General features: G+C 41.1%; 1 protein-coding gene across 1 annotated transcript in view; it reads right to left on the reverse strand.

Annotated features, from left to right (window-relative positions):
- IARS1 (isoleucyl-tRNA synthetase 1) overlaps nt 1-26,217 on the reverse strand; it is a 96,225-nt gene that overhangs the window by 8,655 nt on the left and 61,353 nt on the right. The window contains exons 20-32 of the mRNA XM_062500417.1: nt 23,567-23,714; nt 20,703-20,823; nt 16,945-17,036; nt 16,530-16,607; nt 16,021-16,142; nt 13,215-13,317; nt 13,013-13,096; nt 8,646-8,820; nt 7,672-7,775; nt 7,292-7,387; nt 6,321-6,497; nt 2,714-2,825; nt 1,664-1,789 (exon numbers count right to left, since the gene is read on the reverse strand). Of these exons, the coding sequence (XP_062356401.1) occupies nt 1,664-1,789; nt 2,714-2,825; nt 6,321-6,497; nt 7,292-7,387; nt 7,672-7,775; nt 8,646-8,820; nt 13,013-13,096; nt 13,215-13,317; nt 16,021-16,142; nt 16,530-16,607; nt 16,945-17,036; nt 20,703-20,823; nt 23,567-23,714 (1,538 nt within the window). The remainder of the gene's footprint in view (nt 1-1,663; nt 1,790-2,713; nt 2,826-6,320; nt 6,498-7,291; nt 7,388-7,671; nt 7,776-8,645; nt 8,821-13,012; nt 13,097-13,214; nt 13,318-16,020; nt 16,143-16,529; nt 16,608-16,944; nt 17,037-20,702; nt 20,824-23,566; nt 23,715-26,217) is intronic.

Below are 26,217 nucleotides of genomic sequence, written 5' to 3' on the forward strand. Positions count from 1 at the left end.
ACACCATGAGACCTCACCTGAGGTTACCCACACCAAGGCTGGGCAGAAAAAGCAGATGGATTGCAGCACCCAAAGCAAACACTGGAATTCTAGTTCTATTCTCTGACACCTTTCAGGACTGTTTTCCTGGCACATGCCTTGAACTGTGACTCCCCAGGAAGCCACATCTGCTGACCAATACTTGTTTGAGATGTGACAAACTGTCACAAAAGCCAATTTGATAATCTGATCTTTCCAAGGGAATTTCCATATGGTTAATAAGTGGGCTGGGAAAATACCTTGCTCTGCCCAGACCACTGAAATGTGAGAAACAGCACACCAAGATGGGAGGCCCCAAAATTATTCCTAAGAAGCAAAAGTGACAAGGAGGGGGGGAAGGATAAAGCCTTTGTTACTACAGCAGAGGAAGAGGGAAGGTTTCAACTTTCTCGACCATTTCCTTTTGGACTTCAGCATTACTGGATTTATAGTGCAGCTTTTTATCCTATAAATGGTAGAAAAATCCCAAATACAGAGTCAAACTACTTATAAACTTAATGAGAAGGGAGTTTCCCAGCTCTTTTGGGCCTTTTGCAGGTCATCTCTTGCTATCTGTTGTGACAATAAACAACACAATACAGACCCCCCTCTGCAGGAACAGACCACACTGTTATCCCTCCTACTTGGAAAAGGATTTCAAGGCAAACCATTTCCTCCTTCAAACACAACTGGAACCTGAGGAAGATACAGAAGGATTTCCTTTAAATCCCCTTTGACTGAAAGCAAAGATTAATCCTTTGACAGGACTGTTCAGCTGAGCTGAGCACAACCTGGAAGACTCATCACAGTGAGCTAATGGATGACACCAGATAGGAAACTGCCAAAATCCTCCTAGGTATATTCTCAGGACAGGACAAGTAGGGAAAGTAAGGACTGAGACGGCAACAGTGACACACAGACTATTTCTTTGTGGCTGTCACTGTTGGACATGAACTGGTGATCCTCAGTAGCCCTGGGGCACCCCAAAACAGCCAATTCAAGTACCTCCCCCTCAGATGTGCTTCAGTAATACTTCCATGAAAAAGACACTAATAAAAGGTATTGCAGCCACCCAATTACCATTTTTATAGTGTTTTGGGGTTGGTTTTTTTTTTTCTTCTTTTTTTTTTACATTCTTGTGCCTTAACAAATTTCAAGCTGCAAAAAGATTCAATAGGTTTTTCTAAAAAAAAGAACAAATGCAGAGCTCCTCAAGGTTTGCCAGGGTGAAAAGGCAACATTTTTCTTCTACAGATCACAGTTTGCATTCAGCTTAAGTTTCTCACTCTGCCTACTGAGGCACTGGGGAAAAGAAAGCATGGAAAGGCTGATGGCAGCTTGCCACCAAGATCCAGCATAGCCTGGGCCCAGTGGAAACACTGAAATAAATCAGATTTTGTCCTGATGAGAACTGCAATGGAAGCAAGACAAAAGATGAGCACCATTTAGCAGTAGCTTTTGGAAACATGTTGATGTGACTACAAACAGTCTCATAAGCTAAGTACTATAAAATGGAATATTTCCTTACCCATTTTCTTGTCAATTTGATATAGCTAGCTAGCTAGATATAAATTACACAGTAAATAATTATACAGTAAATGACTCCTAGAAGGACTTTCAATTTTCCTTGTCATACTCCATTTACCTGTGTTTCCATTAAAAACTGTCAGTTTGGAATTTTTAAGACCAAAAATGCAGGAGACAGCATCTACAAGTCCAGTGAAGTTTAAGATATTATCTCCTTTTGGATTTTCCAGCAGCAACACACCATCTAAAACCAAAATTAAGAAATTAAAATGCAGTTTGGAAGCAATACCCAAATTCTAATGATTTTCTAATGACGCTAATTACTTCCAGTGAGTTTCTAAGCTAATTTAAGATGGGCAATACTGCATCTTCCCAAATTATTTTAGTGGGAAAGGGGAAAGAAAACAGAGAAATGCACAGATGTGTACTTCAGATCTATCCTGCAGAAGTTATATTTGCTTATATTACCAAGGCAGTCCCATTTGTATGGTACTGAAGTACAACCCAGTATTAGATTGGTTAAAAGCTGACTGACTGTGCCCTCTGAGATGGTCACCAGCTTTTCTGGCTGGATTCATTCTCACTCAGGGAGCAGCTCTGTGACCACATCCAACAAGGCACACTTACCTCTATACATAAACTGTCAATACACGCAAGAAAAAAACTCCCCATCGCATTTAGTTTTCTCTCTTTATAACTCACCCTTATAACAACATCACTGCACCTATGTCCATTGGCCAAGACACAGGCAGGCTGTTCTCTAGTTTTAAGTATTCTTTTCATCTCTGTACTTCATATCTGAGCTTTTCAAACCATCTCCTCAACATCCAGGCCTCACTTCCGGCACAGTGCTACAGCAGTAATAACAAATTCTCATGCACAGCCCCAAATCCAGGGACTGCACCCCCATAAAGATACTCACATACCAACTCTCCCTGCAGCAGGAGTAACAACTCCTGTGCACAAAGGAGTGTTTCCCTCAAAAGAAATCATGTACAGGTGTGGTGTTGCTTTGAATAAACTTATTTTCAATAATTATTTAAAGCTCCCATTTGAAGGGAGGCTGCATCATCTTTCAAATGAATTCAGGCTCCAGCATCCACACAGCTTTTCCAAACTCTCCCTTACACCAGCCCTGACAAATCAAGCTGGGGATGTTCATTCCTACCTTGCTCTGTCCCATTGACACAAACTTTGAGGTTGACGTAGGCACAGGTTGGGCCAACACTCTGACACACCCCCCCTCTGACCAGTGTGATTTCCAGCTCTGATCCCTTCAGCTGGGGAAAGAGAGAGATCAGCATTATTTCAATACTGCTTTATTAAACAAACACAGCAATATATTTTCCTTCAATAAACAACATTAAGATTTTGACTTGTTATACTAAACATGATTTACCATGAAATAAGAATTTTTCCCACATCTTCCTTCAGTGGCAGTGGTTCTGACATGAATCTGTACCAGATGTCAGGAAAGCAGGGAATAAGCAGCCTGATTTTCACAAGTGATGAGCAAAAATACAATCCAAAAGAAAATCTGCCTGAGAGGAACACTGTTCCAAAGAAATTCAGAGTACTGACCAGTGCCCTGTTCTCAGTCACTGCCTGGAAAAGTCTCCACTATTCCTGGGGGACCACTGAGAATGCCCTGGGTCACAGCTGCCTCAGTACCATCAGCCTTTGAGTGAGTATCTCCCCAGGAGTGACCCTGTCAGACCCGGAAGCAAACCAGGAAATCCAACGTGGACCTTCCAAAAAAGATCCAGAAATTAACCATATGAACAACTGGTACTAAAAGACCATTTAAGCCATTTGGTTTTGTAAATTTAGAGAGGGTCTTTGGCAAGAGACAGTCCGAAGGGTGACAGACAAATTTGGAAGCGTCTTTCTTTTCTGAAGTCCTATCACAAAGTGGGGAAAAGCACTTATGCTACATGAAATGCCATTCTGTGTTTATCCATTTAATCAAACAATTCAAAACTCCTTTTCAAGTATCTGCTTTTCTGCCCCAACAGTTTCTCAGAAACTGCTCTTTTTTGTTGCTGTGGCTTAGAGCAAGTCACTGGGAAAAGAACTCGAAATTAAAGCCTTATATCAAAAATTGATCCAGGATAATTTCCCAGAACTAATGATTTGAATGTAATCATAATAAACGTAAAAAGGACAGAGTGCATTTCATTTTGGTTCCAGTCCTCACAGATATTCAACATCAAGCAGACTCCTGTTACTCCTCTGAATAACTTCGAGAAATTTGGTGCAATGATCCTGTCACAGCTGACTTAACTTACACACTCACATAAAGGATTTCTCAAGAAGGGCTTTTTCATGTCACTCTTCTCGATGTGACAAAGGAGTTGCAGCAGAACAGAGTCAAGCATCTACCCTAGGCAATCCATCTCTGCAGGCCCAGCAACAGAGACTTCCAAGGAGCACTTGACAGTTGCACTGAAATCTCAGTCATCTGTTTCTCTCTGCATTATCTATTTTAAAGTCTAAGTGAGTGACAAACAGTTCAGAGGCACATCAAGCCCATAAGCACAAAAAAGGCTGCAGCAGGCACAGAGCACCTCCACAAGGAGCTTCTCTGGGGTGACTGTCTCTGCTCATGGCAGGAGGTGGGACTACATGATCTTCAAGATTCCCTCCCAAACCCAACCCATTCTCTGATTCTGTAACTGAGACTCCTTAAATAAAATAATAATGAATGAGTGCATTACTTCTGTTCTTCTGTGCCTCCATTTCCCACACAGACTGCACCCCTCAGCACTCATGATTTGCAGCATTTCATAGAATCCTAGAGTGCCTTGGTTGAAGTTTACCTTAGTGACCATCTCATGCCACTCTTCCTGCTGTGTGCAGGGACACCTTCCACTGTCCCAGGCTGCTCCAAGCCCCATCCAGTCTGGCCCTGGGCACTGTCAGGGATCCAGGGGCAGCCATAGCTGCTCTGGGCACCCTGTGCCAGGGCCTGCCCACCCTCACAGGGAGCAATTTCTTCCCAATATCCCATCTGTCCCTGCCCTCTGGCAATGGAAGCCATTCTGTGTCCTGTCACTTCATCCCTTGCCTCAAGTCCCTCTCCAGTTCTCCTGGAGTCCCCTTAGGCACCAGAAAGGGCTCTGAGCTCTCCCTAGAGCCTTGTCTCCTCCACAGAGAAGAACAAGACCAATTCCCTGTTCATGGTTTTGTTTGAAACACTCTCCTTGACAAGGTTTCTAGGCAGCAGGAGGCCCTCTCAGCTACATGCCCAGGATGAGACAACTGCATTTCTCTAAACTGAGCTATCAACAGCCCCCCAGAACTGGCTGGCAGAAGAATGTTATTTAGGGAAGATTTCTGTAGATTTTCTCTGTCTGAAATTCAACATTTGTGCAAATGCATGGCCTGACCTACAAACCTCTCCCAGGGTCACACACCAGCTCATCATCTCCACAACTGAAAGGACTGCCTGTTTGTTTTGCTGATATCCAGATGACAGCCATCAGTTCTATCCATAAAAACCAGGTCAGGTGCCTGCTGTCAGGGCAGGATTTTGTCTCTACAGACAGAGCACTATTTACAACTAAACCAATACACTCATCTTTCCACAATGTTTTTTTTCAATAAAATATACAATATTAGATTTAGGTAAAAGTAAAATAAGCATGGATGGGGGGAACCATACTTGCACAGGCATAAAAGTTTTCATGGAAATCAACAGTGAGCAGCACTAAAGCTCAGGTACTGGTGATTTGAGGCAAGCAATCAAGTGCCTGCCAGAAGGCGCTTCTCAGAACTGTATTTCCAGCTGTTTTTCCATTCCAATTCAGATCTGATGTCACCTTTACATCAAACTGTCCATCAGAAGTATCAAATAAGTATTTAGAAGAAACTTATAGATTTTCAGTGATTTCTCAACCACATTATTTACTTAGTGTTTTCCCCGTTTGTCACTAGATGAAACTGCTAGTTTTGAAAAAAGACCAAGCAGGGCTTTGTTTCAAATCTGTACAACTTCAGAAGTGCCATTAATAACTATAAAACATTTTCCTTACACACAATATTAAGATGGATGAAACATGCCCTTTCCTTTCAGCTATTCCCTGCCTTCCCAGCCATCCTGTAAATCAAATTTCAAGTCTGATAGATCCTACACTCTTCTGTGAATTAATCTTAGTGGTCCAACAGGACATTTACACTGAAGAATACTTCATTCTCAGTTCTGCTAGGAATGTCTTGGAATAGAGTAAGTTCCAGTAAAACCATGACAAAACTATCATCAAATATGCCAGAAGAAGAAATCAAAGAAAACAACAGAAACATCTGTTTAAAAAGTTTAGTTTCACAGTTCAAAACAGCAGCAAACTTCAGCAACACAGGGCAGAGGAAAAAACATCCTTAAATATTGAACAAGTTGGTCTTAAGCCAAATTTAGCCTCGAAGGAACAGTTCTAATACAAAAGTCCATTAATCTCAAACAACCAGAGCAACATTTTGGCTGTTCAAACAACACACTAAACCAAGTAGATATAACTGTGTATTAAGTTCAGACAAACAACTGCCTCAGTTATTTACTCTGGTATCCAAGCAGCTTGATGTTCAAAAACACCACGTATACAGAACCCAACTCCTTTCTTTTATAAAACAAAAAGGACTAATACAGAACTTTATAAATAGAAAACAATATCTACTCTATCCCACAAATAAATATTGACACCATTATTCTTTAACTGGAGCAGCTTGTTGGGTTAAAAGCAAGTCAAATGAACCATGCAAGCAGTGCTTTTCCTCCTTACTTGGGTTGTTTCCTGGATGAGAACTTCCTTTGAGGTAGGCACTGGGTAAGGCTTCAGATCTGCCTTTACTGTGGCAAAAATGAACTCAGTGTGGTGCTGGATGACGGTGTCCAGGTATTCCCCCTCTGGCAGGGCCCTGTAGTACACTGTGATCTCATCTGTGGGGATCAGGTTCCTCTGCAGGACACACAGACACACCATCACTGACAGCAGGATCACAAACCAAGAGAGGAATACTTGTCAAGTTAAAAAAAAATTTATCAAGCCATTGTTAAAAGTTTCCAAAAAAGACTTAGAAAAAAATAATCCTTCTGCAAAAACACCAGGAATCTTAAAACATGGGAATATAGGTAAGATTAAGTATATTGATATTCACTATAGTGAAAATAAACTATGGCCTTATGCCAGTACAGAACTAAATTTAAATAAATCATCCAATAACACATGGGACAGTTTTCATGGCCGCATTCCTTCTTGGTTGTATTTTATACAGAAATAAATCCTCTTAAGTTTTATATATGTAAAAAAACATTAAAATATATCCATCTACATAGGTGTGCATATGTATTTTTTAAAAAACACTACATAGGTGTGTACATGTATATATGTATAAAATCTACAAATTTTTTTAAAAAATATATATAATGTAAAAAATATCTATTTTGTTAAAAATTTGTCATTTTTCAGTCTTGTGCTGAAGAAAGGTCTCTTCCAATCCAGACTTTTCTATGAATCTATGATTTAAGCAGCCTTAACTGCACAGATATCTTTTCCAAAATAACACATCCCACAAAAAATTTCTCTACACATCCTTTAGAGCTCTTACAAGGGGATCCAATCAGAAAGTGACAGATGAGGAGTAAATGATACAGGGGGCTTCATGTTTAATTAAAAATGCAGTCTTTGCTGCACACTTCCTAGACTGCTGAAAAGGAAATGAAAATGTTTTGCCCACCCCACTGATTGCTCACCTTCTTCCGAAGCTTCTGGATGCGATTGATCACTTCCCGGGCAACTCCTTCATCCACCATGGACTGGTCTGGGGTCACATCCAGCAGCACCAAGACCTGAGCAAACACACAGAACACTGTGATCAGCAGATGACAAACTGGAAACAAGGTGGAAGTAACACTCTCAGGAGCTCAGGATGCTTTTAGAGAGCTCCTCACGTACCAAATATGATGGTGGAAAGAGCATTGAATAGCTCCAGGATTCACACACTCCTGCAATGTGCTGAACTACCTGAACTAACAAACCTGAGCCAGCTTTCACCTCACCTTTTTCCTGTTACTTCCTGAGGAACTCTTCCCTTAATCAAAAAAGGAAGGAGAGGAAATAAGCAATAAAATACCTGAGCATCGGAGTGTGCCTCGAACTGGGCAGATCCCTCTGTCATCTGATACATGAGTCGGAGATCTTCCCCATGGAGCTCGTGTCCTTCCACAACAATGCTGCCTGCAGGGTTGGCAGATGGAGAGCATCTCTCACCATCCAAGTACAATTTTAAATTCAGAAAGCTTTAACCAAGTATCAGACTTTAAACATGTGCAATGCATATATTGGCAATGCAGTTAAACAGCAGCTAAGCACTAGTAAGCAGCACTGAATTATCCCACATTCCCATTTTTCACACAAGCACTTCTCCAGGCAGCAGAGCTCACTAAAACACTTCAGCAACTGTTTGTGTGGAACCATCTGAATTGAATAAAACTTAAAAATAACCTGTATATTCCACCAACTCGAAATTTCCATTTAAGCAGTTCGCTATACAGATATAGCTGCAAAATTCACACCCACCTGTAACTCTGGAATCGAAGGAATGCTTTTAGAATTAAAGCTACTGTACAAATACTCCATTCCAATCTGATTCAGTCTCTCAGAAAGCTTATTCTCTGTTTCATCTTGGTTTTACAGTAGCACTTAAAATCAGAGAACATCCTGAGTGGGAAGGGAACCACAGGGATCACTGGGTCCAGCTCCTGGGCAGACACCCCAACAATCCCACACTGTGCACCCCTGGGAGCGCTGTCCAGACACTCCTGGAGCTCTGTCAGCCTTGGGGCTGTGCCCATTCCCTGGGATGCTTAACACCCTCTGAGGGAAAAACCTTTTCCTCTTGTCAACCCTAAACCTCCTCTGACAGGAAGGAACAGCTTAAGATCAGTGTTTGTTTCTAATTCACTGTCAGAAAAATACTGGAAATAAAAACCCCCGATTTCCTCCTCGTACAGCTGAATAGGGATAATCGGAGGGAAGCAGGCCTTAGCTGCCCATACCCACAGGAGGACACCCTGCCATCCTTGAGGGGTCTGTCCCAGTACAGACCTGTCTCCTGGAACCTCTCCAGCTGCTCGCTGCTGAGCTCCTTGACGGCAGCCATGAGGGGCTTGAAGGCGCCCTTGAGGCGCCGGCCCAGCACGGTGTGCTCGGGCTCGGCCCGCAGGCGCACCCCGTAGCGGGACTTGTCCGCAGACAGCGTCAGCACCCGCACGTTCAGCTCCTGCAGGGACACACAGCACAGCAGCCGCTCAGCAATGGCCACCTGCAAGCTTCCCACGGGAGCGTCTCTGTGGACCAAGTCATTGGGACCAAGCACCGGGACAGCGAATAAACCCGACCCTGAACCCACCCTCAGCCTCCAGGGAGCAGCTCTCTGTTGTTAACAGGCAGCTCTCACCTCCAATCAGCTCCCTACTCAACAGCCCCTTTTTACTTTCCCCTCACAACTGCCTGAAGAGCTAAACCCGTTCCTGTGGAGGACAGTGGGAGTGCTACAGCTCTTCCCACGGCCCTGCCCTGGAGGGATGTTCCTTGAATGGGCTGTGATTAGCTTAGATCAACCCTCCTGGAGATTCCCCCTTAGGTGGGCACATCCCCTTGTCAAGGTGAGCTATCCCGAAGGCTTCCTTATCCCACCACGCCTTAGCACCCATGGTCACCCTTTGTAACCCACTGGTCTTTCCCCCTTTGGTATCACCACTGCTTTCCCCCACAAAAACCCCAGCTTTTCCCCCAGTTCTTGGGGGAGCTGTCATCCCTGCCCCCCTTCACAGAGCTGCTGGATAAAAAAGGAATCTCTGTGGAATTGCCATATGAGCAACAGACCTCCATGGACGCCCCTAGCTGCCTCCACATTCCCTCTGTGTGCAGTGGTGGAGCAAATAGCCTGGCAGGGCTCAGGAGAGAAAATTCTGATGAACAGTGCTTTCAGTAGACCCTGAGCCAGGAAACCATAACCAATTTTATGGTTGTTATGTAGGTTGTACAGAATGGCCTCATTTTGTCTCCCCCTTACCTGTTCATTCCAGCTCCTCACTGCACAGAAAACCACCCTGCTCAGGAAAGATTCTGGCTGTGTCCTGCAGTCAAAGTAGCTTTATAAAGCCTGCATGGGCTTCAGAAGGGGCCCCAGATACTGCAGGAATGTGTGTGCCCATTTTTCTGACTTACATGTGCAGATTTTATCCCATGTCTGAAGGGAACATAGTGGTGCTGTGGGAAGTTTTACACAACCAATTGAGAGGACGCTGTTTTCATATGAGGAAAGACCAAGACTGGAACTCTTTGGAGAGAAGAAAGCTGAAGGGGGATATGGCTGGGGCTGGAAAACACGAGGCACAGACCTGCATATACACTTCAGTGCAATCCAGCAGGTTCTGTCTGCCAGGCTGCCCAGTACTTGAAGCATTTGATGTTTAATGTCCACTGGATGGAGGCAAGAGCTCCCATCACCATCCTACAGCATCACCAGGTGCACCTGGCAAACAAGCTGCTCCAAGGCATTTAGGAAGCAGAAGTAAATGGCAGCATCAGCATGACAGGACTAGCAAATAGCCAAACATCTGGATTGAGAAATAATGCTTGAATATAACCTCTGAACTGCAGCCTAATTCCCTAGGAAGTCCTACTGACATAAGGAGCCAGGAACATAACTGAATCTAATTTTATTTAATACATCTTTTCGGAAATCTAATCAAAATTACACATTTCAGAAATTCAGTTTCAATGGGGTGCTGCTGGAAATGAGCCCATGGGCTGTAAATTACAACCTCTTGGGGAAAAAGAAACAATAATTTAAAAAATAGCACAAATTGAAAGATGACTTTGGGCCTGATTAGATAAATCACTGAGAAGCCAACTCCATCAGGACAAGTTGTCTGTCCTAATTAGATTAGGAAATCATTCTTTTGTACACATTATACATTTAAAAACCCAGAATGAGTCTTAGAAAAACAGGCAAATCTGTATCTCAGGTCTGTTTACATCAGTCTCAGTGCTTTGACTTAAAGTAAGTCTTAATTTTATCTTCATAATTACTCAAAATTAGCTCCTTAACACATCTTTCAAGTCTCATGTGGGAATACTGAGGCAACCAGCCCTTTCCATGACCAGCTGGAAGAGTTGTACATGGAATGTCTGAACATACAAGAGCCTTTAGCTGGTGCCATGTGCCCCAGCTATGTCCAGTCCCCAGAAGAGATACAGAAATGTCAGAAATGCTGTGCTTCATCTGGGCTGGGCTCTCTAAGCAGGTCTAAAAAGGAAAGTAAGTACTCATTATGCAATAGTGTAAGAAATTAAAAACTGCTGGACCCGCCAGCCACAGCTCCTGTGACAGATAAAATTGAGCCCTGTCACAGGCTCGGTCCCTGACTTTGACGGAGAAGTCAATTTTCTCTGTTTTACAGCAGCCCTAAACAGGGCTGGGGTCTGGAAGGAATACAAAGGTTGGATGGAAACAAGATTCTGACTGCACAAAGTCAAATTTACTCAGAGAAAACCTTTCCCTAGAAGCAGCTGGGAAGAGAAGTCCTGACCCAGGCTTGTAAAAGGCCTCAAACAGAAATGAGTAAAATGCAACTGTGTCCAGTTGCTAAAAGCCTCCTAGGTTTATTTCACTTTGTGAGCTTGGCTATTTTTGCATGACAACTCTATAATCTGGAAAGTTCTAATATTAAATCCATTTATTTAAATGACCTGCTGTGTCCTGAAGATGAGAGAGCAGCACTGCAGATCAAAGACTACAGCTCCTTCTGCAAAACTCATGAATGAAATTTCTGAAGAATTGACAAGTATATTTTTCCAATTCTTTTGTCAGCAACTACACAAAATTAAATGGTGTAATTCTCCTTACCCATTACCTCTGGCATCTGCAAATTTACTCCTGGCAATCACTGAAGGTTCTAAAGCTCTGAAGAGGCAGGAGGTTGATGAACAAAGCTGCAAATGCAGCCCAAGCTATGTTGCCCAGCCTGGCTATAACCACTGACCTCTTTAGCTCTGCACCATCCAGTAAACAACAGGATTGATTGCCATGCAGTACAATAAAACACACACTAAGCTCCAGCAGCAGCTTGTTGAATTTTAAGACACATAATAAAGCCAGGACAAGAGACAGTACTTTGTGTCTGTGCTTCCACAAAGGCATCTGAGTTTAACTCATCTCTCCAGAAGAGACACTTTTGTCTGCAGTAGCAAAGGAATACAAATCAAAACATACTAATGTACAATCAAATTATGTAATAATTTAAAAATTGTTAGCTTTTTTTGTTATTTTTCATTAGCTGTGGAAGCTGACAACAAATTTCAGCAGCTACTCTTCCAGAAATGATTTGAGGAAGCAAAACTTATCTCCCTTAAAACGGGATCCTCAAGAATCTACAAATTCATTTCTCAGATCCAAAAAATGGGATAGACATTAGCCTAAATTTCATAGAATTCTGCTGTTGAAGAGACTCAGATATTGAAATTATTATAATTAATAATGACAGCAATTCTGAAGTGAGGGATCATAACTGTCAAGTCTAAGAGCAATAATCAATAAGTTAGCATGACAGAAAAGCTTTACAGACCCACTCGCAAATCAATTACTATTTTTTACATTAAAATTCCTCTAGTAGACAATTCTTAAGCATTAAGTAATAAGAACAGTAACTAAACAGCAAGCAACACACAGCACTGATGTAGAGGTCCTGTGCACTGAGTTGTGACTTCCTGAGCCAGTGCTCATTCCCCCAGCAGGACTTTTAGAGACTTTCCACAGATGTGTATTAAAGCTCTTCTTGGTGGAATTATATGTAACAGAAGTTTCAGAGATCCTCCTGTGCTTCATCTCCTGAATTCCTTGACATGGCTGCCCTCACCAAGACGAGTGAGGTGAGCTGATCCTCCTTGGGAAGATACCCATTTTTGTTCTCTTTGCCAAGTAAAGCAGCTGACCTTAACAACGGCAACTTCAACCACAACATGATGACATATATTAAGCACATGAGCAGACCTGCTGTTACACATACCTCACTGAAGGGAAGAAAGAATCCTTAACCTACCAAGAACAGGCACAGGATAAGGGCCACACCATTTCTACACAAGGGAGAACCCCCTCAGATCCTGTACTGCCAGTGTTTAGTGTGAACAGAACAAGAATTCTGTGTCACTGACCCCTGAAGATGGATTTCATGGCTTTAGAGAATGCAAACAAGTCAGATTCTAACAGCCTCTCAGTCCAGTGTGGTTAGTTCGTAGGATTAAGTATTTCTCAACATTCAACTGAATTTGGCACATCACCCACTGTTATCCCCTTTCATTACAGCTCTCTTGGAAATTCATTTCACCTGTGAGTTGTTAATATGCTCAACAGGGAAGGTTGTTCAGGTAACCAAGAGACACCATCCCCTTAAGCATGATGCTCTTACCTCAAGTATGTACTTCTCTAAAGACCTGATGTTTTCCAGAGCCTCTGGATCCTGGTGGATAACTACTACTTCTTTCAAAGGATACTGGGAGGAAAAGAAACCAAACCAGAAACTTAACTACTCAGTTTCCCCAGGTTTATCCCAAAGTTACAGAGCTGTTACACATTCCCAAAGTATGACAGGAGATGTGAGGAGTTCTAACCTTGACTGGGATGGTTTTTCTGTCTCTGATCACTCGTCCCAGCTCAATCACAGACTGCAAACAAGAAACGGCACTTTCAATTTTTTTGTCGATGAGATCCTCCCTAGATTAGAAAGGAAACATTATAATTGCTTAATTTCCATCACATCTCTTTGAGCAGATTGAAAACATTTTACCCCTTCTCTGACATTTCCTGCAACAGATTCAATTATGCCCTGGTTGGGGCAATTTGAAAAATGAACAAGCAGGCTTTTCCTCTGTCTTTGTGGAGAAGATTAGGAGGAAATAACTTGCTGAAAACAAACAGAAGAGCTATTTTTACACCTCTGTTACCACCTCTCACAAGGTGCAGAGGATTGAGTCATACAACCTATTCTAGTAACAGGCAATAAAAAGTACAATTTACATTAATAATATAATAGGAAGACGCAGAGATATTATAAATAGGGTACTTATAGCAACAATGAATTCCCTGTAACAACTATTCACTCAATTTATCATCTCTATTTATCATCTTCCCCAGAAATTGCAGGTATTTGAGATTGATGTTTTAGAGTTTAACATCTTTCCTGGCTCAATAATTTTAACACCCTTCATTCTGAGGCAAGGCAGGGTTGGGGGTTTTTTCTGCCTTTTGGCACTTTTTGGGTGTGGGTTGGAAAGAGGATTTGGGATGAGTTTTTGGCCTTTTTTTTTTTTCAGGCAGTTGACATTCACATCTTGTTTCAAATGTACAAGCAGTTAAGTGTTCTGAAAATATGTTTTTCCTGATTTGTTGAGTAGAAGCACTAATTGGGTAGCTCCTTTAAAACCACTCGGGTATCAAAGCAAGAACAGAGGTATTGGTTAAAAAGAAAGATACGAATAAAGTCAAATGAACACAGACACTTGCTGTAATCTAAGGGACAGAAGTACTGGGACGAAAACCACAACTCCAGTAAGGACTGGCCAGAAAAGCAGAGCTGGTGAAGCAACTGAAATATGTCCATTGCAGCATTAAGGCTTTGAGTTGGTTCTACCTCTTTTGAAGCTTTTGTTCTTCCAAAAGCCAGTCCCTGAGAATGATACTCCAACAACTTGGAAACGTGGAAATTACAAAACAGAATATTTTACTCCCAGAAAGCGTCACACAGGATTATGTGACAGTATTTCAGTATCACTGAACAATATTGCAGAGCCACAACATCAGAGTATTTTTCAAAGACTGAATGCAAATCCACAAAATTTAATGTCACCCATCTGTTCAGACACTGAGCAACCAAGCACAACCTCGGTGGGGTTTTAACACAGGTGTTGAGTCAAGCTCAGCTGTGAAAATGGCCAAGTCCTTCAGCTTTATCTGCAGTCACCATACTGGTAAAGTGGTATTTTCTGTAACTGCATCCAAATCTCTCTTCCTATTAATTGATAATATTGTCCTTATGCTGTATCAGAAAACTTTCAAAGTAAATGAAGTGATGTGCTTTGCAACTCCAGGTGAAATTCCAACTTCAACAATACTCTGGATTTGAAAAGGCTTTTTTTTTTTTTCTATGGGGACAAGGGAACAACTGATATACAGAGGATCCAAAAAATTCCACAAACTAGTAACAGATGAAAACCCAAACAAAATGCAATACAGAGATAAGTGGTGCGAGCCTCAAATACATCCCACATTTGTATGATGCAGCAGCAAGTCAGCACTAACTGCAGTAAAGCGTGACTAAGCCACTTTTAAATGCATGTGCCCATGCCTGAACTGAGTCCCTGCAAACAGCTCCCCATCCTTCCCTGACTCCCTTCTACAGCAGCCCAAACCTATTTCTGACAGCTCCCTGATGAGGGTGGCATTCCTTGATTACATATTCTTCACAGCACTTGCCCAGGGAACAGAAAATCAGCAGCATCATTATGTCAATCTCCAGCTCCCTGTTGCAGTAACTCTCACTATTAAAGCTCTCACAAAGACTATACACCCTCCTCAAAGCATGCAGCAGCCATAAAGAGATACACCATTAGAGAAGGTTAAATTTTTAAACTGTAAAGTATCAAGGTCACATCCCCTGTCCTTGAAGGTTTTCACACTGAGCTGCAGTGCTGAAGGGAAGTTTTTTCTCTTATTTTCAGATACCCAGAGCAGACAGTGCTGCAGGAACTTATTCCACTGCAATACCAGTGATCTCTCTGATCCTTTCACAGGGCCTTTCACAGTCAGGCACTACAGCTTCGAGCCAACACACAGTTTGAAGAGTAAAAAAGGATATTCCTGCCCACCATAAGAAGATATTATGAATTGGAAGCATGCATTCCTCCTAATTACTTTCCTTCCTATCTCCAATCCTTTAAGCTAGCACAAATCTACTGCCTAAATAGGGAGGGAAAATTCCCAGCTAAAATTGAGGGTGGAGTGTTAAGTGTACTGCTAGGGAAATATTCTCCTACAGCAAAGAGACTAAAATTAATCAGATCTTAATCAAAATAGAAACATTCTAACATTCTGTGCTCATAGAAAAGAACATGTTCAGTAGCGTCCTAAAATTTTTTCAGAGACAAAGGAATATTTACTGCAATTATATAAAGGAATAAGGAATATAAGGAATATTATAATTATAATAATATTCCTCTTTTCAGGAATATTATTCCTGCAGTTTGGTTTCTTATTACGCAGTTTTAAATACAAGTGGGGGAGCACTGTTCTGTGAAATTAAACAACAAAACAAAACAAAAAACCAACAAAAAACCAACAAGCCCCCAAACCCAAAAATTAACAAAAATGCCCCAACAAACAACCAAACCCCAATTTTGCCACCTAAGAGCTGCCTCTTACCTGACTTGGGGGAGCATGAGATAGTGGATGCTCTCAGTGTTCTTCTCCTGGACTGAGGCTGGATCGATGAGTGTTTTCAGATTCTGGTACATCAGCTCAGTGATAAATGGAGTATATGGTGCCTGTAATGTTGCATTCAATCACCAGCTTTCCTTTATTGCTTGTACATTGTGAATCAGTAATACCATGAATTACATAAGGACAGTTCAGCAAAAATAATGCTTACACAGTGTCTGCAACTGGGATGTTGTTCAAAATGCAGACTGAAATAAATAATGGAATTCATACTACTTATTTTCCTCCTGCCTGATATTTAGATGTTATTTTTGGGCATCAGGGAAGAAATTATGGTGTGTCTTTATCAATCCAGTGATACAGGCCTTCTTTTTACTACCATGAGGCAGATAAGCAAATAAAAGGAAAAGATGGAAAATGAACTGTGCTACAGAAAGATGCTTTTACATTAACTGCTTTAAAGTGCTATTGAGAGTGGGGTGTAACTCCCTTACCATGAGTCTGCACATGGAGAACAGGACACTAAACAAAGTTTCCAAGGCCATAATGCAGTCCTCAGTCCCATTCTCACCCTAAATGAAGAATTCACCAAGAGAAAAAGCGATTTTAGGATCAGGAAATGCACTTCAGTGGGCTTCAAAAGTTTCCTATGTTAATATGATACACTTGTTTTCCAAACTGTATTAACTTTGGTCGATTCTACTGAGAAAATGCAACAGAATTACTGAGCATTTTGGTTGGTTTTTCCACAAAGCAGAGAGGAGAGAAAACAGTTAAATTTTGTGGCACTCTCAGGCACAAAGTGACAGCATTTAAAGCCAAGATTCTGTGTGGAGCTGCCATGCATCCCATTACCAGCGACTGCCAGGACTTTGTTGCCAGTGCAGTGCTGCAGCAGCTGATCCCTACCTTGAGTCTCCTGCGGTTCATTCTGACGTACCAGTTGGTCAGAACATCCACAAACTTCACCAGCCGAGGCACCACCGTGTACAGCCTGTAAGCTGCAAGAGAAAATGGGTCCTGAAGGTAAAATCTGCCTTCTGCAAGCTCCTCACTTAGAAACCACATCATCATTTACAGTCCTGGTGGTCAACACAGCAGAAAGCTCCAAAAAGTGACTAAATATTGATCATTTTACAACTGCATTTTGAATATGCACAGCATCACTCCCATGCTCAAGACAAACACATTCCCCCCCTCCTGAACTGCTTCCCTAATCCCAAGCAAACAGACATTATGGGAGCCTTATGCTTTTATCTGACTGGTGAAGAGGATAGTGGATAAGAGACTATTAATGGCAGGGGATTGGGCAAATCCTCCATTTGCACATGCTGCAAACACAGCCAAGGCACTGCAAGTTGAATAGAAATTACTGCAGAACCAGAAAATAAAATTTTCTTAATTACTGCCAATGCTTCCCCCTTTTCTTCGGCAGATTTAAAACCAGACCCTTACTTCAACCAAGTATCCCTGAATTAATTACAGTTTTTCACTATGTTTCTAAGTTACAGGGTAAGTTAAAATGTGAAGTAGCAGCATGGCTGATGAGGTAAGAGATAAATAGAGCTGCATTTTCAAGTTCTGTGTAACTGAAATCATGGAAAGCTGCCAGCACCAAGGTCATCACCAACATCACTATGCAACAGGGAAACAAATTTCAGCTGTTCCTGAGAAAATTGGGGGGATAAGGGAGATGGACTTACACAGGACTCAATGTTCTAAGGGAAAAACTTGTATTTAACTTCTCTAAAAGCCAAGAGCTTCTTGAACTCCATTCTGAAGCAGTTTCATTAATCAAGCAGCTACTGAGTAAAATGGATCTTGGCTTTAAATGCTCCACCACATTTTTTACTGTGTTTTGTAAAGCAGAAGTGTTTTTAAAAGCAGAGAACAGGGATTTAAACCTAAAAAGGAAATGCCTAGAAGATTCAAACCATGGTGGGGAAGACATTATTTATGGGGGAATTCCTATTCCTAAAAAATCTTACCCTTTCCTCTAGCTATGCATTATTTAGCTAGGAGACCCATTATAAACAGATTTTAAAATAATCAAAAATCCTACCCTTCAGGGACAGTGTATCTTTAACAAGAAATACAGTATTAGCCTGGAAAATGCATTTCTGTTCTCAATAGTTGCAACCAAATTGTGAAATCTGTTTTTCTGTGACTCAGGAAAAAGCCATGGATGTACATGAAGACACTACACATTTCATTTCAGCCATCAGGAGAAAAGATGTCTTACTAAAATAAGTGCTGGTATTAGTCACTTTAAAGAAAATAAAAGCCTAATAAGGCTTATTGATTTTTAATACAGAATTTTAACACCCCTGAAACACATCACATTTCAACACAATGTGACTGGTGCCATTTTCCATGAATACTGGGAATGGGGCTGAGCATCCTCTTGTCCAGCTGCACACACACCTGGAAGGCAAAGCTCCCCCCATGCAGGATCAACAGAAGGCTCTTCCCCTTCTACGGAGTTTTTCCAGGCCCTCTCAAGCACCCCACAGTTGGAGAGGGCACAGGTTCAACCCATTCAGGTGAAGTCAATCCCACACTGACCCCACCTGGGCTCACTGCCACCTCTCCGAGTGCCAGGCGAAACTGGGGCAGAATTACCATAAGTTGGACTTAATGCAAACATTTTTCCAGAGGCAGGAGATGGGTGTAAAATTCAGCACCATTCTGAAAGACACTGGATGAAATGGAAGAAGCAGAGCCCAGCTGCAGCATTTCCCTGGTCAGTGGGGTCTCCTCAGCACCCCATGACCTCCAGATGCAGGAATTTGTATTTTTATTTATCTCTTTTATCAAGCATTTGACAAGTATCAGTCACCATTATAATCTTCCCTTGTCTCTTCCTGACATTTTTCCTACTTCTAGTGATACAAAGTAGAAAATCTTTTAAAGAAAAAAAAAATCCCAAAATTGGCTTGTAAAAGAGATTAGAGTATCATGTCACAGTATACAAATTCACTGCATCTTATTAAGATCTGCCTGACTGAATCCAGAGTTTATGGAGAAAAAAGAAACTGAAATATTCTGTTTATTAATCCCCTCCAAATGAGACTGCCACTCATTTGATGAGCACATGATGTTATCTTCATCTAACACAAGAAAGCAGCATTTCATATCAACACTACTGCCTTGGAAGTCTTGACACTGTCATTTTCCAACAGCAACTCTCTTCTCCTGCTTGGAAGGACCTTCTTACTTCGTAAAGATGGTCACTGATACATCCCTTTTTGTCAGCTTCATCTTCCTCTCAGAAATCCTCTACCTTTATATTCACATTCCTACAAATATTTCTGTTTAAACCATGCCCTGATCCAAGATCCCAGGTTCACAACTCACAAATTAATTTTCTGCTGTCCCTCAGAGTATTTTCCTCTTTACATGCAGCCCGTGAACTTCCACAGGCTCTGCTTATTTCTGCTTGACAACACATGAAACTCAACACAAATCACCATCAGATTTCAAGGACAACAACTGGCAGGAAGAAGCTACATTTTAATCAAGAGAGCCAGCTTTTATCACATTGCTAGGTTGGATGGCTTGAGGATTTTTTCTTCTTTTAATGAAATGTTCTTAGATGAGCTCACATGAATTCTGCTCGTACCAAATGCCCTGGTTTTACTTGTCACAGCAAGATAAACTTAAGTGTACTGGTCTTGGTGAGAGTGACCATCACGTCAGTCACAGGGGGGAAAGCAAGAGATAAGAGCAGTGCAGAATTGTCCTGTGTCCTCATGAACTCACATCTGGCATTTAGCTATTTCCTTATTTTCTGTTATCCCACTTAACACCTTCCTTCCTAAGCCCAAGGCTTCTAAAACTTCTGAGAGCAACTTAAGATCACAGGCATTGAGGGTGGTTGTTTATTCATGAACAGGAGTGGCAATGGCCAAAGCTACCTTCTTTCCAATATCTGAGCTTCCAGATCCCTCAAATGCACCAAAACCTCTTCAAATCTCAGAGTGACTTTATCTGCAAGTTTATCAACTACTTCAGGGGGTTCTTGCAGCATCTCCTCTTTGCAGTTAAAGAGCCCCAATGTAATATGAAAATTAAGATGTATGGGATGACGAAAAAGACAACATGCAGACAAAAAAATAGCCTGGACAATATCTTCCTACAGCTATCCTAATACCACCCATTCTGCTGCACACACTCCCACAGCATGATTCCAAAGAAACCCTCTCTGTGGAACTATACCAGGGAAAAGTTTATTGCCAGTGTTCATGTACCTCTCAAAATTATTTTATTCAGCTGACTTGAGCACTGCCCATTTTATCCCTTTTTTTACAGCTTCTCCAAATTCTATTTGGCTTCCTTTTCACTGTTGTCTTTTAGTGACTATTATAATATTATTAATTGCTCCAAGCACTGTAGCAGACGTCTTTACAGCAACAAGCTCCATCACTGAGCTCACAGGATTAGCTGTGACAAAAAAAGCCTCATCACGTCTTGAAATCTCATGAACAAGCACAGAAAAATCTGACTTAACACCCATGAAAGAAGCATTCCATGGATTATGGTAGCTGGTTAAAGATTTCCTTCCTTCTGTCAAAGTGCCTCATGGAATTTGGGAATCTCTGCATGGAAAGGCAAGTACTGCCATCAAACATGAAACACCCCCCAACCCCCTGAGCAAAAATGCATACCTGCCATTTCAGCTTTGAAGAACTGGATGAGGGACTGGGTGAAAGAAAGAATCCATTTATCCATGATGTTATTGCTCTCCTTAACTGTGTTTTCATTGTAAAGGAATTCTCTTCCCTCATCCTATCATCAAAAACACAAAGCACATTTCCAAGTCATCAGGGTATATAATCAAAACTCTATATACAATTACCTGTCAGCCACCACTATTTTGGCATCTTCCCTGGGTTACACTAGTTTCCTACCAGCAAACACTGAATTCCAGACACAGGTATGTAATAGCAGGAGCTGTGGAAAACCTGTCTCTCACTGCTGCCCCACCACAACCTTTAACTGCACAGGAGGCCATTGATTTGGGGCTGTTAAAGCAAATAAAAAGCAGACTCAATCCTTTTCTTGGGTGCAGGGTGAACCCCAGCCTCCAGACACATGATCCTTGAATTCACATAGCTCCTTCATCCAGGAGGATCTGAGGCCTTTCTAAGGAATTTACTATGCAGATGGATTCTATTTGGGGAGCAGGCGTAGAAATAAGACCCTTACTTTTTAAAGAACATGAGACAATTTCAACACATTAAAACCCAGATGAATGTAGCAACCTGAAAAAAACAGGTGGAATTTTTAGCATCCAACATGCACACAGTGCATTTCTGCACTGATGTTTGCAGCCATCTGAGAAATGGCATCACTCTGCTGGTTCTGCAGGGCTTTGCAAGCAAGACCATGTCTGTGCCTGCTGTGACTCCTTCCCACATTCTTACAACAGGTTGGAAACAGGTTTTGGGGGTTGTTTAAATTTACAAACAGTATTTAACAGCTGGTTTTAAAAGCCTTTAGAACCTTCTCTTCCCTTAGAGTCCAGATAAAAGTATCTGTTTGGATGATTCAACCCAGAAACTACAGATCCACTTTCACAGTACAAAGGAGAAGATTCATAAGAAAGAAATGCAGAAGAGGAGTAATGCCAGTATGAGGTCAGCAGTCATTAACCAACTACAAATAAAGGGGGAACTACAATAAGCATTAAATCATTATTATACCTGATCCAGGATACTGGGAAATTACTTTCTCTCTTGCAGGAAGGAGAACACAATGAAGAAGTTGCTAAAACCTGTGCATGAAATCTAACTTAAGCATTATCACCTCCAATAGCACATTCTTTTGCCCAATATGGTGCATAGGAAGGAGTTCACTACTTAGAAAAAAATCCATCTACTGAATTATCAAACCTATCTCATTAAGCACCTGGATTTTCAACTGGGGTCTTTCATCCTGAAGATGACATTGCAAGATTTAATGGGATCACAGCAAGAAGCAGTAAAGTTCACTTTAGACAATTCAAAGGTCACACAGAATAAACAAGTGTGTTTTGGGGGTAACATCTAAGTCTGTCTGATGCATGCTGTCTAGGGATTCTTAAAAAAAAAAAAAAAAAAACAACTTGTTAAATATTAGGGTCTAAAGTTAGCAAACTTTCTTTCCCAAAGAGGTTGCTAAAACAGATAAACCAAATTGTTTAAGTCAGCTGTCTCCTGTACTGACTTCTGAAGTCAGCTGCCTTTATTGATTCAAATGACAGCTCTCCACAGTGACCAGGCTGCCACTGTAGCTGCATGTGTAGTACAAGGTTTGGACTTTTTATTTAGCTCCCACTCTCCCATAAAAGTCTGCACTAAATGTGCTGTTATTAATTTCAGCTGAAAGATTAAAATCTGTTTCAACAGAAACTATACAATATACACATCAAATCTTCAATTTTAATGAAAAACTACTATAAGAAAGAAATTTTAATCCTGCTTTCCCACTGGAAGTGTAGAAACTCCTGTCACTCATCCAGCATTTTAGTAGACTTCAAATGTAATCTACAAGTCTAAAGCATTATTGCTTTTGTGATTTGCCTTTCTTTCCATTCCATTTCTGAATCTTTTTCTAAGTTGCATTTAAATATAACTTTTAAAAATTACTGTCATGTTACAGAAGACAATCTCCTTGCTGTGGCTAATGTATTCAGGACTGAGCATTCCCAAGTTCAGCATTTTAATGCAGATTCATAATTAAAGTTCCTGTAATGAGTTAGCTGGACAAACTGTCACAGCAGCCACTGTGAATTGGCTACTGAGTTACTGAAAATAACTTTCCTGACTGATTTGCAGTTCTGCTCATGTTCAGTGTGCTGTGGCGCTGAGCACTGATCTCAGTGCAGAGGAACTTGCAGCCCAAGTGACAGATCCTCCTGAACAGGAGCTGTGCTGGCCACACCACACAGAGGAACAGCAAAGAAAAAGCAGCAGCAATAAGGCAGGATCAGTGGGAACTGCTGCCTCCAGCTGCTCTGGAAACACTGCCAGGAAATCCCACCCAGGTTTAGCAGGGACATCTCAGAAGGATCCCCTCCAGCACACCTGGCTTTAACTGGTGCTCCCAGGGGGTGAGGAGCAGCAAGTAATTTCTCAGTGTGCCCTGACCCCACAAACCAGGTTTGGACCTCCAATTTCACAAGTCTGAATGCAGCAGCATCCCACTGATGTGAAATAAAAGGGACTCAACAGCACTCTAATATGAGAAATGAGAGTTGTCATGTCTTGGCAGTCTCCCACCTTCCTCTCCTCTTTTCTATTTAGTAAGCTTGGTCAAGAACAGAAAGATGCAGGTGATTACAACTTCATAAAACATGGCACAAAACATCAAATAACAAATTAAGAGCAAATGTAATATATAACCTGATCTAACTTAGACCAAGAAGGTAAAGATCAGATGACCTCCAGAGTCCAGACCTCCCTTCCAATCTGAATTTCCCTGCAATGCTGATTCCCTCCAACCCTGAAGAAGCAGAAAATCCCTTCCCCTCAGCCCCCCATGCCTATACCTTGTGCTGCAGGATCTGAACGTTCTGCACCAGGAAGCGATAGGCGTTGTACCAGGGCAGGAACACATCCTTCAGGATATCCCTCACTCCCTCCTCCTTAAACCTCAGGTTTTCTGCTCTTACCACAGGAGAATTGATCAGGTACAACCTGCAAAATAAGAGCATGATACTTCAAAGCTTAAAACTGCACATACTGATAGGGCTTCACTCTGAAAACGCCAAAGATGACTGTAATGTAGGCACGTAAGAAAGTGAACATACAAACATTTATTTGTAACTGCTACAGGTGTTTTTCTAAGATGCTGCATACAGAATTTGAAATTTTCTTCTTTACTCCAAAAGTTAACTGAAGTGCTAAAACATGCTCAGATGCCATCACAGTATAAAACAAGCAGAGATTGCATTGTTCATCTTTAGGATGGCACTGTTTTGGTAATATTTTGAATTCCTTAGCCACTACCCAGTATCTTTCTACTCAATGTTCATCTCCTCAATTATGAAAAGCTTTGACAGAACCAAAGATAAAAAAAAAACAAAACAGGCAAATCCAAGGGAAAGAGCAGAAATCAACATTTTCAAGAAACACAGCCTCAAAAGGGAACAAATGATGTGCCTCCTACAACACAAATGTGCCTCAGCTCCAGAGCCAGCTCCAAGGGACCAAAGCAGAGGACCCAGGTAACACCAACTATTTATACAAGGGACAGAAATGTCCCTCTGCTTCTTTGCTGTCTCTTGAGTTAAAAAACAAAAAAACAAACACACAAAAAAAACCCCAAACAAACAAACAAAAACAAAAAACTTTATGCTTTATCCCACTTTCTTCCCCAAATAAACACTGTGTCTTCAGAAATAAACTGGATTCTATCAAGTTAACTCAAAGGGAGACCTTACTCAGGTACCAAAAAAACCTGATTACAAACTTGATTTGGATACACTTCATTTAATTTTCCAAATATGAAAACAAAACCAAACATTTTCTTGTTTTAAAGACTGTGGCATTTTTCAGTCCAAATTTATTAACCCATTTGCTCACATTTTTAAGCTTTTAAAATCATGATTCTAAACTAATATAACTTTACAGGCACTTCCTTCAGGAGGCTTAAAAATCTTAATGGGGTTTGACACAGCACATTCAAGAATACCAGACCATAAATTCTTCAGGAGAGAGGGCTTCTTGCATTAAAACTAAAATAAAAATAGAGCTGCCAGAATAAACAGACAGTAATGCAGCACAGAAATGGGATTCTTCAGTACTGGATTAAGAAAAACAAAACTTCTTTTTAAACACAGATTCATAGAATGGCTTGGGTGGGAATGGCCCCCAATGATCACTCAAGTGAATTCGTACCTGAATTCAAATTATAGATTTACAGAAGTACAGAACAATTAATGGCAGTGAACTAGTAAGTCCTTAAATGAAACTGGAATTTAAGTCTATCCTTAAACCACACCTTCCTTCTATCACAATTATTTATGTGCCACACTTTGGTGGTGTTGTAATATTGTTTTTTGGGTTTGTTTTTTTTTTTGTTTCTTTCAAATAAAGCAGCCTTACCCTGCCTTACAATATGGAACTGTTAAAAGAAGAGCAATTTCCTCAATTACTCCAATTCAAAGACACATTTAATCTATGGAAAGAGAAATAAGGCACACAAGAAAACAAGAGTCCCATCAGTTTAGTTACAGCCATTAAGTTACCCACTGGGCAGAAAATAAAACCTTCCTCAGATCAAGCTAGTCTTGCTGAGTTCGCTGACAGTGCAGGAAAAAAAAAAACTAAGACATCTCCTCTTCACCCCTCTAAACCAGCACCTTGTTGCATTATTTCTTCTGCTTTTGAAGACCAGCTTGAAAGGAGGATGTAACTCCTCACTTCTAACAGCTTCTAATCCTCACCCAGGACAGAGGAAGGCAAAGGCCTGGAAGTACCACGACCAGCAAATTCTTTCTGACATAGCTCAGCTTGGACAGGTCTCCAAGCCAGGTCTCAGCAATACTGAAATGTAACTGGTTTGGCCCTTCTTACAGGTGTCACTCAGGATTCAAATTTCACACAACCTCAAGTTGGGTTCTTAAATTTACTGTGCTGTTATTTCTGCTGTTTGCCCTTTCAACTCAATTCCATATTCATTTCACCAACTTATATCTCTATTTTCCGCTGATCTATTTATCAAGCTACTGCTGAGAATACTTCAAAGCTGAAGTTAAAATATACATATATATTTGTGTACTGCAAAAGCTAAAGTAACTCTGTAGGGAAGCAGTGCCAAGGAAAAAACCTCAGTTGTAGCTTTTGCTAAAAACAGAGAACACCAAGCATCTCAGAAAAGGCAGAGAACTGAATTGCAGAGCTCCTTCCAGAAATGAGCCCAGGCTGCAATGCTTTTTACTTTCTGTGTGGGTGTAGGTATAAATAAATGTGACATTAAAGAATGAGTACACTGGCAGAAAAATGAATTAGCTTCTTAGAAATTAAAAAAACCCAACAAAACATGAATAATGGAAGTGTAACTTCTGGTGTTTGAGATTTTTTTGTTGTTGTTGTTGTTGTTTATAAAAATGGCAGGGTTGTTCTGTTTTTTTTTAAGAGAAACATCACCTGTGATTTAAAAATCTCCAGTATGAGTACCTCCAACCATTTTCCCTCT

The sequence above is a fragment of the Cinclus cinclus genome, chromosome 12 (genome assembly GCF_963662255.1).
Source record: "Cinclus cinclus chromosome 12, bCinCin1.1, whole genome shotgun sequence".
NCBI classification, from domain to species: domain Eukaryota; kingdom Metazoa; phylum Chordata; class Aves; order Passeriformes; family Cinclidae; genus Cinclus; species Cinclus cinclus.